Raw genomic sequence first — 14,253 nt, forward strand, 5'->3', positions numbered from 1 at the left:
TAGATCCACAGATCCACAGATCCACCGGGGCGCTGCTGCAACGCCGCCAGCCGCCACACCAAGAAGAAAACTGGCGAGCCACCACCGACCAACCGACCGGCCGGGCCACCGCCAGCCGGCTCTGTTCAGCCTCCAACACACACAAGCCACTGGGGTTTCTTACATAACTCTTCCCAGCCAGAACCCTGTGGGCTTTCCAGGCTCTGTTTGACTCATACACTGCAAAAACTCAAAATCTTACCAAGAATATTTGTCTTATTTCTAGTCAAAATGTAATTTCTAGTCAAAGCAAATCTCATTCTACTTAAAGGGACAATGAGGAGTTTCTATTCAGTTATAAAAAAGTCTCACGTTAATGTGGATGAATCTCCGCTACCCACACTTGTTAATGGCTCCATTTTCGATAAATATATCTTTTGTCTCTATCGTTATTTTGTTATTATTAGTGGTGGTGGAAATGCTGGTCGAGCCGACCAGCGTTTCTTTACTTTCGGTTTCGTGGCGAGTCATGAGAATAACGCCGCCGAATCGCCGTTTATGGTCGGAACTACGACGGTACCTGATCGTCTTCGAACCTCTGACTTTAATTCTTGATGAATGAAAACATGAGTCCGTCTTGCGCCGGTCAAAGAATTTCACGGTGCGCGGAGGCTCATAAATGTAGTGTGAAAACGCTTTGCTTTTCCAAAACTCCTCGTTGTCCCTTTAAAATAAGACTTATCACATTAAAAAGTAGCTTGTTTTTAGACACTTTTTACGTATTTCAAGCACATTTTCACTTCAAATAAGTAGAAAAATCTGATAGTGGATCAGGTTTTTCTTTCTTATTACAAGCACAAAAAACTTGCTTTCACTGGCAGATTTTTCTACTTATTTCAAGTGAAAATGTGTTTGAAACAAGTGAAAATGATCTAAAAACAAGTACATTTTTAGGTGATGATTCTTATTTTAAGTGGAAAGAGATTAGTTTGGACTAGAAATGAGACATTTTGACAAGAAATAAGACAAATATTCTTGGAAAGATTTTGAGGTTTTGCAGTGTATCATTGTTTCCTGGTAAATCTATCTTTCTGGGCGCTGCCATGTCCAAGAAGAAGGAGAAGACGAAGACGGGAGGAGGAGGAGGAGGAGGAGGAAGCTCAGCCACCTCCGTCCGTCACTCAGAGAGGCTTCTGGGCCTCTAATTACAGGACGCTCCACAACAGGCGGCTCAGACATGAACACGGATAAAAGAATAAACAGTGATGAAAGCAAGCAGCGCTGCCATGGAAAAGAGGAGTTTCTATTCTACGGCTGCGTGGAGATTCATCCTAATCTCATTACACGGCCCGACTGCAACCAGAAGACGAAAAAAAACGGGGAAAAAAGGAAAAGGAAAAGGAAAAGCAAAAAGCAACAAGAAAGAGAGGGAACCTGTGTGTTTTGGCGGCGGCTGCTGCTGCTTCGGTTGTAATTTAAACATTTATTAGTCCTTTAGATTTGGCTCAGAGTAAATGACTCAGAAAGATTTAAAGTGTGTTTGGAGGTTTGAAGTTGACTGTGTGAAGTGTCACGGTGGGAAGAGGAGGAGGGAGGGAGAACATGTCCACTCTCTGACTCAGCCGCCGCCGCCGTGCTGCGTTCACGGCCCAGAGCCCAGAGCCCAGAGCATGAATCACCGTTTTCTGACCAAAACCAGATCAGGAGAAAGAGTTCAGCTCCAGGTAGAAAACAACAGGATCAAACGTCAACGTGAAGAGTTATGAGTGAATAAATAATAACTAATAGAGCGCCGGTCGCTGGACGGAGGACAATGGTGAAGGTTCATGGTTCGTTTTATTTTGAAGGAACATTATTCACGTTTCCTCTCGGCTCAGGGTTTTGTTTTTTAGGAAAATGGAGAAAAAGACGCCGCCATGTTGAAACTGGGACGAGGAGAAGATGATGAGTTACAGTGGAACGGTTTGTTTATGTCTGTGAACTCTGTGAACCTGAACTACTCCAGTTTTCTAGTTGAGTGTTTATTGTAAACTCACATTGTACAAACTCCACAGGTACCTGAAGGCACCACGGAGGAAGAGTTTGATCTGAACATGAACCCACGTCCAGGAAGTGAAGACGACGACGATGACAACGACCTTAATTGCCATAATCGCTATGGTCATAGCAGTAGGTTTGTTACCTTTAATTGTCGGTGCAAGCTATTTTTAGAACGGCGGATCAGAGCCGTGAGCTGCTCAGAGCTACGCTACGGAGGCTAATGGGATTTCTTGGTTTCCCTCATCAAACTCATCAAATACACAATCCAACAACTCCACAATGCTCTGGTGGACAAGTTGTGACCTGCACATTCACCACGCTATGAGATAATAACACAACGTTACCAGACAGAGTTGTTTTAGAGGGAAATTCATGTAAAACCGTTGATGCGCGTTGCCTTCAGGGACAGTTTTTCATCAAGCAGTCTCTGTATTTACCGCTAAAACAACTCTGTCTGGTAACGTTCTGTTATTATCTCATAGCGTGGTGAATGTGCAGGTCACAACTTGTCCACCAGAGCGTTGTGGAGTTGTTGGATTGTTTATTTGATGAGTTTGATGAGGGAAACCAAGAAATCCCATGAGCCTCAGTAGCGTAGCTCTGAGCAGCTCACGGCTCTGCTCCGCCGTTCTAAAAATAGCTTGCACCGACAATTAAAGGTAACGAACCTACTGCTATGACTATAGGGATTATGGTAATGGGCCAATTTGCCAAAATGTTGAACTATCCCTTTAAACCTGGTGGATGTTAAAACTCAGGTGTCCAGCTGACCCCCCCCCCCCTTTTGTCAGCTGTGATTGGCTCCGCCCCCCTGTGACCCTGCACAGGTAAACTCTCTGGTTGGATGTTAGAACTCATCTTTCCTGAGCAGGTTTTCAGCACTTGAATGCGTCTTTGAGCAGGTTTTGTGACATTAATCGTGTTGAACTGGGTAGTGTTTCTGATGGGGGGGTGGGGGGGGGTCAGGATCTGGTCTGTCTTTGTCTCTACATCATCATCATCATCCTGCTGCTGCTGCTGCGGCGTTGAGTCAGAGTTTCAGGGTAAGTGAAGGATTCTTGGGGCCTGGGGGTCACGAGGTGAGAGCCGTCGCTCAACAGCTCCTTTATTAACTGCACACACACACGCACACGCACACACACACACACACACACACGCACACACACACACACACACACACACACACACACAGAGACACACACTCATACACACTCATCACAGGAGGAACAGGCAACGAACACAACCTGAGACACGTACGACGGCTCACCGACAAAGCTCCTACTGTCCCTTTGTCTCTGGCTCAGTGATGCCTTCACTGACTGAACACAGCGTTGGACAAAACTAAATAGTTTAGATGTTTTTTTTATCAGATGTCTGCCGTTCACTTCACATCATCAACTCAACACAATGTTTAAAGAAGGTGGAAATATAACTTGATCCAGCTGCTCCGTCTGATCATCACAAGGATTTGTATTAATTAGAATAATCATTATATTATAATTAATAAGTAGTCTAATTATAGATTTTAATAATTATATTGATTAAACAGATTTTCATTTTAAAATGTTCCAAGTTTTTTTTTTTTTTTTTTATCTGCCTGTGAATCAATTTTCCTACTTAAAGGTACATTGTGTAAGAATTCCTCCCATCTAGCATTGTGGTTGTATATCTCAAGCAACCCAATCGTATTTTTCATGCTGCATTCACGTGAAATTGGGCAGACGGCAGACGGACGGCAGCTGCTGCACGTAACGGCATAAACAAGCCTCTATGTAAACAAGTGGTCCGTCAGCACAAGGCAAAACAATACACGTGACAATATGTTGTCATGGCGATGTGGTATTGTTTACCTGACCCACGTTTTACCGGCTTTCTCTTGACTTCTGTGACTAAAATGACATCTGGTTTGTTAGCGACGGCCGTCTGCCCGACTGCAGGTGAATGCAGCATCAGTGTAACGCTCCATTCCTCCTCACTGCGTTACCGCGGTGACTTTTCACAGACGCCACCTCCACCTGAGCCGACAGCTCCGGTGTCTCCGCTGAGTTTCCGTGGTTTCCTACCGTCACGCTGCCACTGAATGTAAAAACATGGCGACACCACATGGCAGCCAGCACCGAGCTTACCCGCTCCATGTAGATATGAATGATATGAACGGCTCATTCAGAGCTGAAAGGAACACTTCAGTTTGTTGATGGGGGGGATTACTGGTTAATGAAAAACAGACTTTTGAACCAAATAATCGATTTTCCTGAATAGATAACAGGAGAAGTTATACAATGTCCCTTTAAGATTTAAGGAATGTTTGAATTAAATTTTACTGAGATTTAATTTATCATTAAAAATAATTGTAAAATATAGAAGAAGAAAAAAGGAGATCAAACCAGCAAATACGGCGTCAAACTAAAATGGGAAACGGAAACAAATGGTCACAGTGCTGTGAATCTAGATGGAGGAGACTGAAGTAGATATTTTATCACACCTGCCTCATGATGAAGCTTTAAAGGGATAGTTCACCCAAAATTCAAATTTCACTCATTATCTACTCACCCTCATGTCAACTAAGAGCTGTGAGAATTTTCAGAGTCCTCCGTTCCTTCTCTGAGTTACGGGGGGGTCTGCGCAGCAGTATTTGTCCATATAATGGTTGTGAATGGACACCAGAGCTCTTCGTCCAAAAAGACACACCAAAAAACATCCAAATACCTCCATACTGCTCGTCTGTAATGTCCCTCTTGTATTGAAGCCCCGACATGAGAAATTGTTCCGCCGGTCAGTGCAAATCACGTGAGATTTGCACTTACACAGGCAGAGCAGTGAACTGAGACACTGGGAGCTTCCGCTACAAACAAGCTTAAAATATAGACTTATTTAATTTTTTTCGGAACAATTTCTCATGTCGGGGCTTCAATACAAGAGGGACATTACAGACGAGCAGTATGGAGGTATTTGGATGTTTTTTGGTGTGTCTTTTTGGACGAAGAGCTCTGGTGTCCATTCACAACCATTATATGGACAAATACTGCTGCGCAGACCCCCCCGTAACTCAGAGAAGGAACGGAGGACTCTGAAAATTCTCACAGCTCTTAGTTGACATGAGGGTGAGTAGATAATGAGTGAAATTTGAATTTTGGGTGAACTATCCCTTTAAAACTCTATATTTATATTTTATTTTATCTTTTTTAATCTCATTCTGTTTGTTTCTTTATCATCACACTGTCAGAGAAAAAGCTGGAGAAGCAGATCGCTGTGTTAAGTGACGACGGTGACTCGGTGTACTGTCATAAAATATGTTCTTATAGTAAAAAATGATATTCCCGACTTTAAACTAAATCAAAAAAACAGTTCCTGTTGTCAGCAGGAAACATATCACTGTGAAATCTCTGCTGCCTGACTCACATACATGTTTTTATTTTGTCCTCAAAAGTTTACATACCCTGGAAGATTTTGTAACTGAAGAATCCAGCAAAGTCAGTGCAGCAATGGATGAAATGTGCAGGTGTTTGTCTCATTGACTTTTTATACACAGACACTAAGGTGTGGAGTAGCCATTTAAACCAGTCTGTGTCAATCTGTGTGTATGTTATCAGGCTATAAACTTTGAGGGTGTAAACTTTTGATCAGGGCCATTTTGGTGTTTGCACCACAGGATTCAAAAAGATCAAACACAGTTGTGTGATGATAAATGGCTTCGCCCAGCCACTAACTCTGAATAAAAAAAGTTTTGTTGCATTATCAATTATATTTTCTGAAATGTAGCCAGTATTTCACAAATTCTGCCAGGGTATGTCAACTTTTGAGCACAACTGTGTGTGTGTGTGTGTTATATGTCGATCCAGATGTATCTGAGTTAGTTTCTACAAAGTCAAATAGAAACATCAAACTGAGCCGAGAGGAAACTAAGGTTTAGCATCATCACACTGAATGTTTGTGTCGGTGTTTCTGACCGGTCGGAAACGTCACAAACTCAAATCTACAGGTTTTGTTCCAGAGTGAGTTATTATCACTGCAGCTGTAACTCACTCTCATTGAACCTTCAGGAAACTCAATACGGCCGCTCTCTGCTCCAGCTCCTTCCTCAAGAGCAAACGTGTCTGTGTGTGTGCGTGCATGTGTGTGTGTGTGTGTGTGTGTGTGTGTGTGTGTGTGTGTGTGTGTGTGTGTGTGTGTGTGTGTGTGTGTGTGTGTGTGTGTGAGTGCGTCTTACCACTGGGGTTGAATTGCATGCAGGATATGGGTTTGTCATGAGCTGGGAAGTGAGCCACCACTCCCTCTCCGTCCGAGTCCTCACTCACCAAGACCTGCAGCGCACACACATGCACACACACACACACACAAAGAAAGAAAGTCCAAATAATTTTCTAACAATGTGAATGTGGGACTTTCCCGTCTCCTCTGCAGGTTCTGGTTCTGCTGCCGTCGCCCCCTTGTGGTTTGAAAACAACCAGCACCAGCATCACCTGAGAGGAGGAGGAGGAGGAGGAGGAGGAGGAGGAGGAGGAGGAGGAGGAAGGAGGCGACACCTCAACGCCTCGCTCCGTGTCTCCGTGTGATGATGATGATGATGATGATGATGATGATGATGATGAGTCACGGCGCTGGGACTGGAGGACGCTGCGGTTCAGAGACTAAAATATGGACAAATTTACTTTGGCAGCGATGTGGCTTCTCACATGTGGCTTCAGCAACACAACATGACGGGCAGCTTCTTCCCGTAAACAGGCCGGGAAAATAAATCTCCCACCCCCATCCATCCATCCATCCATCCATCCATCCATCCTTCCATCCATCGCTCTGTCGCCATGAGTTACCAACACAGATCAGAAAGCAGGAAACAGGAGGAAGAGGAAGAGGAGTGTCATCTCTGCAGGTTTCACCAGCTCAAATTTAAGACTTTTTAAGACCTTTTTAAGATCATTAAGGATGAAATCTAAAGGGATAGTTTAACATTTTGGCAAATTGGCCCATTGCCATAATCCCTATAGTCATAGCAGTAGGTTCGTTACCTTTAATTGTCGGCGCAAGCCATTTTTAGAACGGCGGAGCAGAGCCGTGAGCTGCTCAGAGCTACGCTACGGAGGCTCATGGGATTTCTTGGTTTCCCTCATCAAACTCATCAAATACACAATCCAACAACTCCAAAACACTCTGGTGGACAAGTTGTGACCTGCACATTCACCACGCTATGAGATAATAACACAACGTTACCACACAGAGTTGTTTTAGAGGGAAATACAGAGACTGCTTGATGAAAAACTGTCCCTGAAGGCAACGCGCATCAGTGGTTTTGCATGAATTTACCTCTATTTTTTTTACTTTATTTCGGTTGTACTTCACTATAAAATACACACATTTTGTTGGATTTCTCTTATTTCTAAAAAGTAATGTGTGCATTGAATGTGAATCAATAATCTGTGAAGTCCTGCAATTAAAGCAGAAGTAAGCGATATTTTTGTGTTAATATAAGTCTTAAATAGTTATATCTTCCGACAGCAATCACTTATATAGAGTGTTTGGTCTGAAACACGGGTCTGTCAGTCACTCTGCTCTGCTCTGAGCCGAGGAGAAAACATTTATCGTATCCTACAATTTTTATCCAATGAGGAGAGAAAACAGCATGAAGGGCTGTGTGTGCAGCCCCCTTGGCGCCTGAATGTGGTGACGTAGGGACGAGGACCAATAGATCCATGACGAGGGCGGGGGCTGCTAACTCCGTCGGCTGACAAGAAGTTATGGTGCGTTCAGGGCAGCCCGTAACTCGTGTTTTTCCGACCTGTGAAGTCGTACCAGTTCGATCTGGTACGAGTTCACGGATCGGAAGTTACGAGTGGCCGTTATAGTGCACTTTCACAGGCAACAGGTCGGAGAAACGCGAGTTGCGGGTTGCCTGGAACGCTACAAAGTCGTAAGTCGTGACTTGAAGCTGTAACTTACGGTTTCAAAAGCCTGCCTGGAACGCAGCATTAGCCAAAACGACCGGATCGCTTACTTCTGCTTTAAGTATTAAAAAAGAGAGAAAAAGAGGAGGAGGAGGAGGAGGAGGAGGAGGAGGAGGAGGAGGAGGAAGAGGAGGGAAAAGAGGAGGAAGAGGAGGAGGAGAAGAAGAAAGAGGCTGGTGACATGAAGCAGATCAGTTTTATTACGCTGCAGCCAGACAATGTTGTTCTGTGAGGGAATCCTGCTGCTGCTGCTCTTTGAAACCAGAGTGTCCTCCAGAGAGACCAGCGCTGTGTATGTGTGTCTCTGTGTGTTTGTGTGTGTGTGTGTGTGTGTGTGTGTGTGTGTGTGTGTGTGTGTGTGTGTGTGTGTGTGTGTGTGTGTGTGTGTGTGTGTGTGTGTTTGTGTGTGTGTGTGTGTGTGTGTTTAAGTGTGTGTGTGTGTGTGTGTGTGTGTTTAAGTGTGTGTGTGTTTAAGTGTGTGTGTGTGTGTGTTATGAAGCCAAATAAGGAATTTCATATCCAGAAAGAAGACGGGAATATCCCGAGTCGCCGCAGTGACACAGGAACTCGCCTCTGTCATTTTCCTGCTTTCTCCCCAAAAAAACCTCACTCCCACCTTCTTCTTCCTCTTCCTCTTCTTCCTCTTCCTCCTCCTCCTCCTCCTCTTCATCTCATTTCACTCTGCCCTCCTGGCCTACTCAGTGTTTATGGCCGGTGTACGGTTACAGTATGTCGGCCGGTGACAGAGTGCAGGCCTGCTCCTGAAAGCTTCGGTCTCACTTATAGGACAACACACACACACACACACACACACACCACAGGCCGTGTGTGTGTGTGTGTGTGTGTGTGTGTGTGTGTGTGTGTGTGTGTGTGTGTGTGTGTGTGTGTGTGTATACTCTTTGCACTAACATGGCTCATTAAAACGTGTGACAGCTGCAGCTCAGTGATTAATCGACGTTTGGAGAATTACACCATAAAAAAAAAAGGCTAGGTTTTTTTTTTGTGCCTTTTTTCTGTAACCATGGAGATGAGATCCTGCCGCACACACACACACACACACACACACACCTGGCTCCATGTGCACGCTCACCCACTAACCCACTATTCAACCTTCAGTTCTTCTTCATACGATGGATCCAAGTCCACATGACGGGTCCTGAAGGGGTTTCTACTGGATCCATGCAGCATCTTCATCCTCTTCATCATCATCATCTTCATCATCATCATCATCTTCTTCTTCATCTTCATCTTCATCTTCGTCTTCATCCAAATCTACATCATCTTCATCTTCATCCAAATCTTCATCTTCATCCAAATCATCATCATCATCATCATCATCATCATCATCATCATCATCATCATCATCATCATCAGTTGTTATTTCTTGACATTATCATGTTATTAACGGCCTGTAAATTAAAATGTCACCGAAAAAACTCATTGTGTGTTTGGATGTTTTGACTTTAAAGAGATGATGTTGTTATGTTTTACAGTGTGAGGTGTTTCCTTTATTTACTTTACTCTTTAAATTAACTTAATGAGTGTAAACTCTGATTTGATTCAACCCGACCATCATGTACCTCCAGTGCATGATGGGAGTTTTTTCCTGTTAGTTTTCCTAATAACCAGTGATGCTTGGAGCTGAGACTCACCTGTCCCTCCCCCACGCTGTGCGTGTCGATGATGGTCACCACCCCAGGGCTATGGGGGCTGCGCCGGCTCGTGCTGTGCGGCGTTCCTCCCTCCTCATCCGGCGTCCCGGCCGGCAGCGTCCCGGCCAGCTGGGTCACCACCTTCCCCACCATGGTCAGGCCCGTCTTCAGCGTCTGGAACACACACATTATGTGTTAACACAGCAAAATATAAAACAAGTAATTCAAGCCTTGGTTTTAACACACATGGATTATTGCTCTGCAGTTTGGTCTTGTACATCTCTAAGGAACATAAGAATATTGCAACTGATTCAAAACAAAGCAGCACGTGTGACATTATTTTGTGGTTTCAGAACCAACGTTAGAAGAATGCATGACTCTCTGTCTTGGTTTGATGTAAAACATAGTCCCAATTCCAATTCTAATTTCCATCCCTACCCCTACCCCTAGCCCTTAACCCTTGCCCCTTGAAACGGAGCTACAAGGGGTAGGGGTTGAAAGTCAACCCCTTACGAATTGGGACAACCCTTCAACAATCACATACGTCATCAGTAGTCTCTGCTGGCTTTCACATAAGCATTCATTCAAACAAACTAATGCGATTGCCACAATTGTTACATTTCATCAATGAGACCAACATTTAGAATGTAACTACCCGGTGGTAAACCTTTAAAAACCTGCGGGTAAGTTAATAAGCGATCGTCTTTTCTCCCCGGGATGACGACGAAGGTTGGCCGGCTGACGAGCTCTCCAGACGGGCTGCTGCCTCTGTGAGCTCTGGGAGCTTCAATTCTCCGAAAAACATCGGAGCAAAAGTCTAAACAGCCGTCGTTTTGATAAACCAACCTCACATTGGGGATCTAAACAGTTACTTTCTTGCATGAAAAAATATTAAAACTTAACAAAGTTACGTAATAACAGCGTTGCAGCGAGAAATAAAACAGCTGCCGGTTGCCGCAAGATGTATTCTGGGAAACTTGTCATAGTCCTCGGTCCGTAGTGTGCCCCTGAAAAATCTCAGTTTGAAGGGCCAGATAGCCCTACCACTTCTGAACCAGAATCGGGAGACCACCACTTCATGTGAACGCGTAAAACGAAGGGTTAGGGCCAAGGGCTAGGGCTGAGGGGGGAACTGGAATTCACCCGTAGACTTCTGTACTCTTTAATGATTTTTTTGAGAACTGTTTTAACCACAGAGTCCATATATTTTCTATGAAAAACTTTCTTTTAGTAACAACACACACAATTATTTAACGAGACACGCAGCTGAAGGTTGTTTTATTTTACCAAAATATAAAACTACATCAACCAGGAGCAAAGTCATATACAGAGCAATGCAAGAATGGAACTCGTTGCCAAGTTATATTAAATAAATAGTATATATGCTTTAAAAGAAATTCTAAAATAACATTACTTAAAAATGCACTTCCATTATTCAGGATGTTGTACATGATATAAGGATATGGGTTATAGTAGAAGTATGAGGATATGGGTTATAGTTGTGTCGGTCATGTATTGAATGTAATGTTGTTGGGGTATACTGTATATTGTTTTGTACCTGTCTATATGGTCTACTCTACATTGTCTGTATTTATTGGTTTGTGTTGTTTTATGTCTATGTCTATATTGCCCAGTGTGAATGCGTATTCTTTTATTATTGTCTCCATGTATATGTTTTGGACCCCAGGAAGAACAGCGGATGCTAAGCAGATGCTAATGGGGATCTTAATAAACATAGAAACATAGGTCAGTGAGACAATACACTGCAAAAACTCAATTATCTTACCAAGAATATTTGTCTTATTTCTAGTCAAAATTTAATTTCTAGTCAAAACTAATCTCTTTCCACTTAAAATAAGACTCATCACATAAAAAAATAACTTGTTTTTTGATCATTTTCACTTGTTTGAAACACATTTTCACTTGAAATAAGTAGAAAAACCTGATAGTGGATCAAGTTTTTCTTTCTTATTACGAGCACAAAAAAACTTGCTTTCACTGGCAGATTTTTCTACTTATTTCAAGTGAAAATTTGTTTGAAACAAGTTAAATGATCTAAAAACAAGTTCATTTTCAGGCGATGAGTCTTATTTTAAGTGGAAAGAGATTAGTTTTGACGAGAAATTAGACATTTTGACAAGAAATAAGACAAATATTCTTGGAAAGATTTTGAGGTTTTGCAGTGTAACAGGAGATACAGTGAATTATGGAGCTCAGTGTGTGTGTGTTCACTTGATGCCGACTGCTGACGACTTGTAGCGCTGTAGCCACACGAGACACACTTATGACCGTGTGTGTGTGTGTGTGTCCTCTGTGTGCGTTTAAGACCCAGCCAGGGTGTCTGGCTCAAACACACCTCTGTGGCTCGATTGAGGGAAATGGATAGTGCTGCTTAAGTGGAGTCTATCTCACCTACTACACTGTCTTTGGCTAATGGAGTCCAGTGTGTGTGTGTGTTTGACTCAGTGTGTGTTTGACTGTGTGTGTGTGTGTAGTTGCAGTGTAAAGGGGCCCCGGAGAGTCTAATCAGGCATTCAGACGAGGCGGCCCTGTCAATAGCGCGTGGCGCCTCGCGTTTGTTGGGTCTGAGGATCGCCCACTGTCTCTGTGTGTCCAGGCTCACTAACACACACACACACACTGTGTATGTGTGTGTGTGTGTGTGTGTGTGTTAGTGTGTGTGTAAAATTCCTCCAGAGCCATCAATTATTAAGCAAGGCGTTTGGCTCCTAATTGATCAACACTAATGTGTTTTCTAATCACTGCAGTTGTGGAGTTCTTAGTGGTGTCCAAACAGGAGCTATTGATCCTGCTGGGGGGGGGTCATGTCTGAAGAGCACATGAACACACACACACACACACACTGTTAGGACCTCATGTCTCCATCTAAACAACCTAGAGGCTGATTCTGGTCCTGACACCTGGACTCATCCGGATCTGGATCTGGATCCTTCAGCTGCTGTATGTTGTTGTTGTTGGACACTTTTAATTGTTATTTCTAGACTTTCTAGACCTTATGACGCAATTAATTGTTATTTCTAGGCCTATTTCTAGACATTATGATGCAATTAATTGTTATTTAAAGGCTATTTCTAACATTATGACACAATTAATTGTTATTTCTAGACTATTTCTAGACATTATGACACAATTATTTGTTACTTCTAGGTTATTAGACATTATGATGGAATTAATTGTTATTTCTAGGCCTATTTCTAGACATTATGATGGAATTAATTGTTATTTCTAGGCCTATTTCTAGACATTATGATGGAATTAATTGTTATTTCTAGGCCTATTTCTAGACATTATGATGGAATAATTGTTATTTCTAGGTTATTTCTAGACATGATGATTATGATTATATGATTCTATTGTTATTATATAGTTGTTGGACTCTCTCTCCTGTCTCTCCTTTAATCTGTTCTTATAAACAGAAGCCATTATAATTTAATGCCCCCCCCCCTCTCCCCCTCCTCTTCTTGTTGTTTCCATGTGTCTGGCCGTCAGCAGCACTCAGAGCCGCTGTGTCGCGCCACAGCCCAGGAGGAGATACCTTGTCATCCATATTGAGATATATGGTCCTAAATGAGGAGCGGGCCGGGGAGCAGACTGCCTGTCTGCATATCAATACCACCCCCCCACCATCTCCCCCTACCTCACCACCATGCCACCGATCTGTTTGTTTGACGTCCTGCGAGGACAGGATCCACGCGCTCTCTCTACTAATCAACTATCCCGTCCAGCGCTGCAACTAACGATTTATTTTCATTATCGATAAATCTGTTGATTATTTAAAGGGACATTGTATAACTTCTCCTGTTATCTATTCTCGAAAATCTATTATTTGGTTCAAAAGTCTGTTTTTCATTAATCAGTAATCCCCCCCCCATCAACAAACTGAAGTGTTCCTTTCAGCTCTGAATGAGCCGTTCATATCATTCATATCTACATGGAGCGGGTAAGTTCGGTGCTGGCTGCCATGTGGTGTCGCCATGTTTTTACGTTCAGTGGCAGCGTGACGGTAGGAAACCACGGAAACTCAGCGGAGACATCGGAGCTGCCGGCTCGGGTCGAGGTGGCGTCTGTGAAAAGTCACCACGGTAACGCAGTGAGGAGGAATGGAGCGTTACACTGATGCTGCATTCACCTGCAGTCGGGCAGACGGCCGTCGGTAACAAACCAGATGTCATTTTAGTCACAGAAGTCCAGAGAAAGCCGGTAAAACGTGGGTCTTGTTTTGTCCACAAACCAAAGAGAGACTCAGTTTATTGTCATAAAGGAACAAAGAAACCAGAAATATTCACATTTAAAGGGATAGTTCAACATTTTGTCAAATTGGCCCATTGCCATAATCCCTATAGTCATAGCAGTAGGTTCGTTACCTTTAATTGTCGGTGCAAGCGTTGTGGAGTTGTTCGATTGTGTATTTGATGAGTTTGATGAGGGAAACCAGGAAATCCCATGAGCCTCCGTAGCGTAGCTCTGAGCAGCTCGCGGCTCTGCTCCGCTGTTCTAAAAATAGCTTGCACCGACAATTAAAGGTAACGAACCTACTGCTATGACTATAGGGATTATGGCAATGGGCCAATTTGACAAAATGTTGAACTATCCCTTTAAGAAGCTGGAATCAGAGAATTTGG

The 14,253-nt window shown here is 43.3% G+C and overlaps 1 protein-coding gene across 1 annotated transcript in view; it reads right to left on the reverse strand.

The window, feature by feature from the left end:
- bcas3 (BCAS3 microtubule associated cell migration factor) overlaps positions 1-14,253 on the reverse strand; it is a 430,682-nt gene that overhangs the window by 356,661 nt on the left and 59,768 nt on the right. Inside the window, exons 12-13 of the mRNA XM_083984996.1 lie at positions 9,611-9,784; positions 6,227-6,320 (exon numbers count right to left, since the gene is read on the reverse strand). Of these exons, the coding sequence (XP_083841122.1) occupies positions 6,227-6,320; positions 9,611-9,784 (268 nt within the window). The remainder of the gene's footprint in view (positions 1-6,226; positions 6,321-9,610; positions 9,785-14,253) is intronic.

This window comes from Trachurus trachurus (genome assembly GCF_905171665.1).
Source record: "Trachurus trachurus genome assembly, chromosome: 13".
NCBI classification, from domain to species: domain Eukaryota; kingdom Metazoa; phylum Chordata; class Actinopteri; order Carangiformes; family Carangidae; genus Trachurus; species Trachurus trachurus.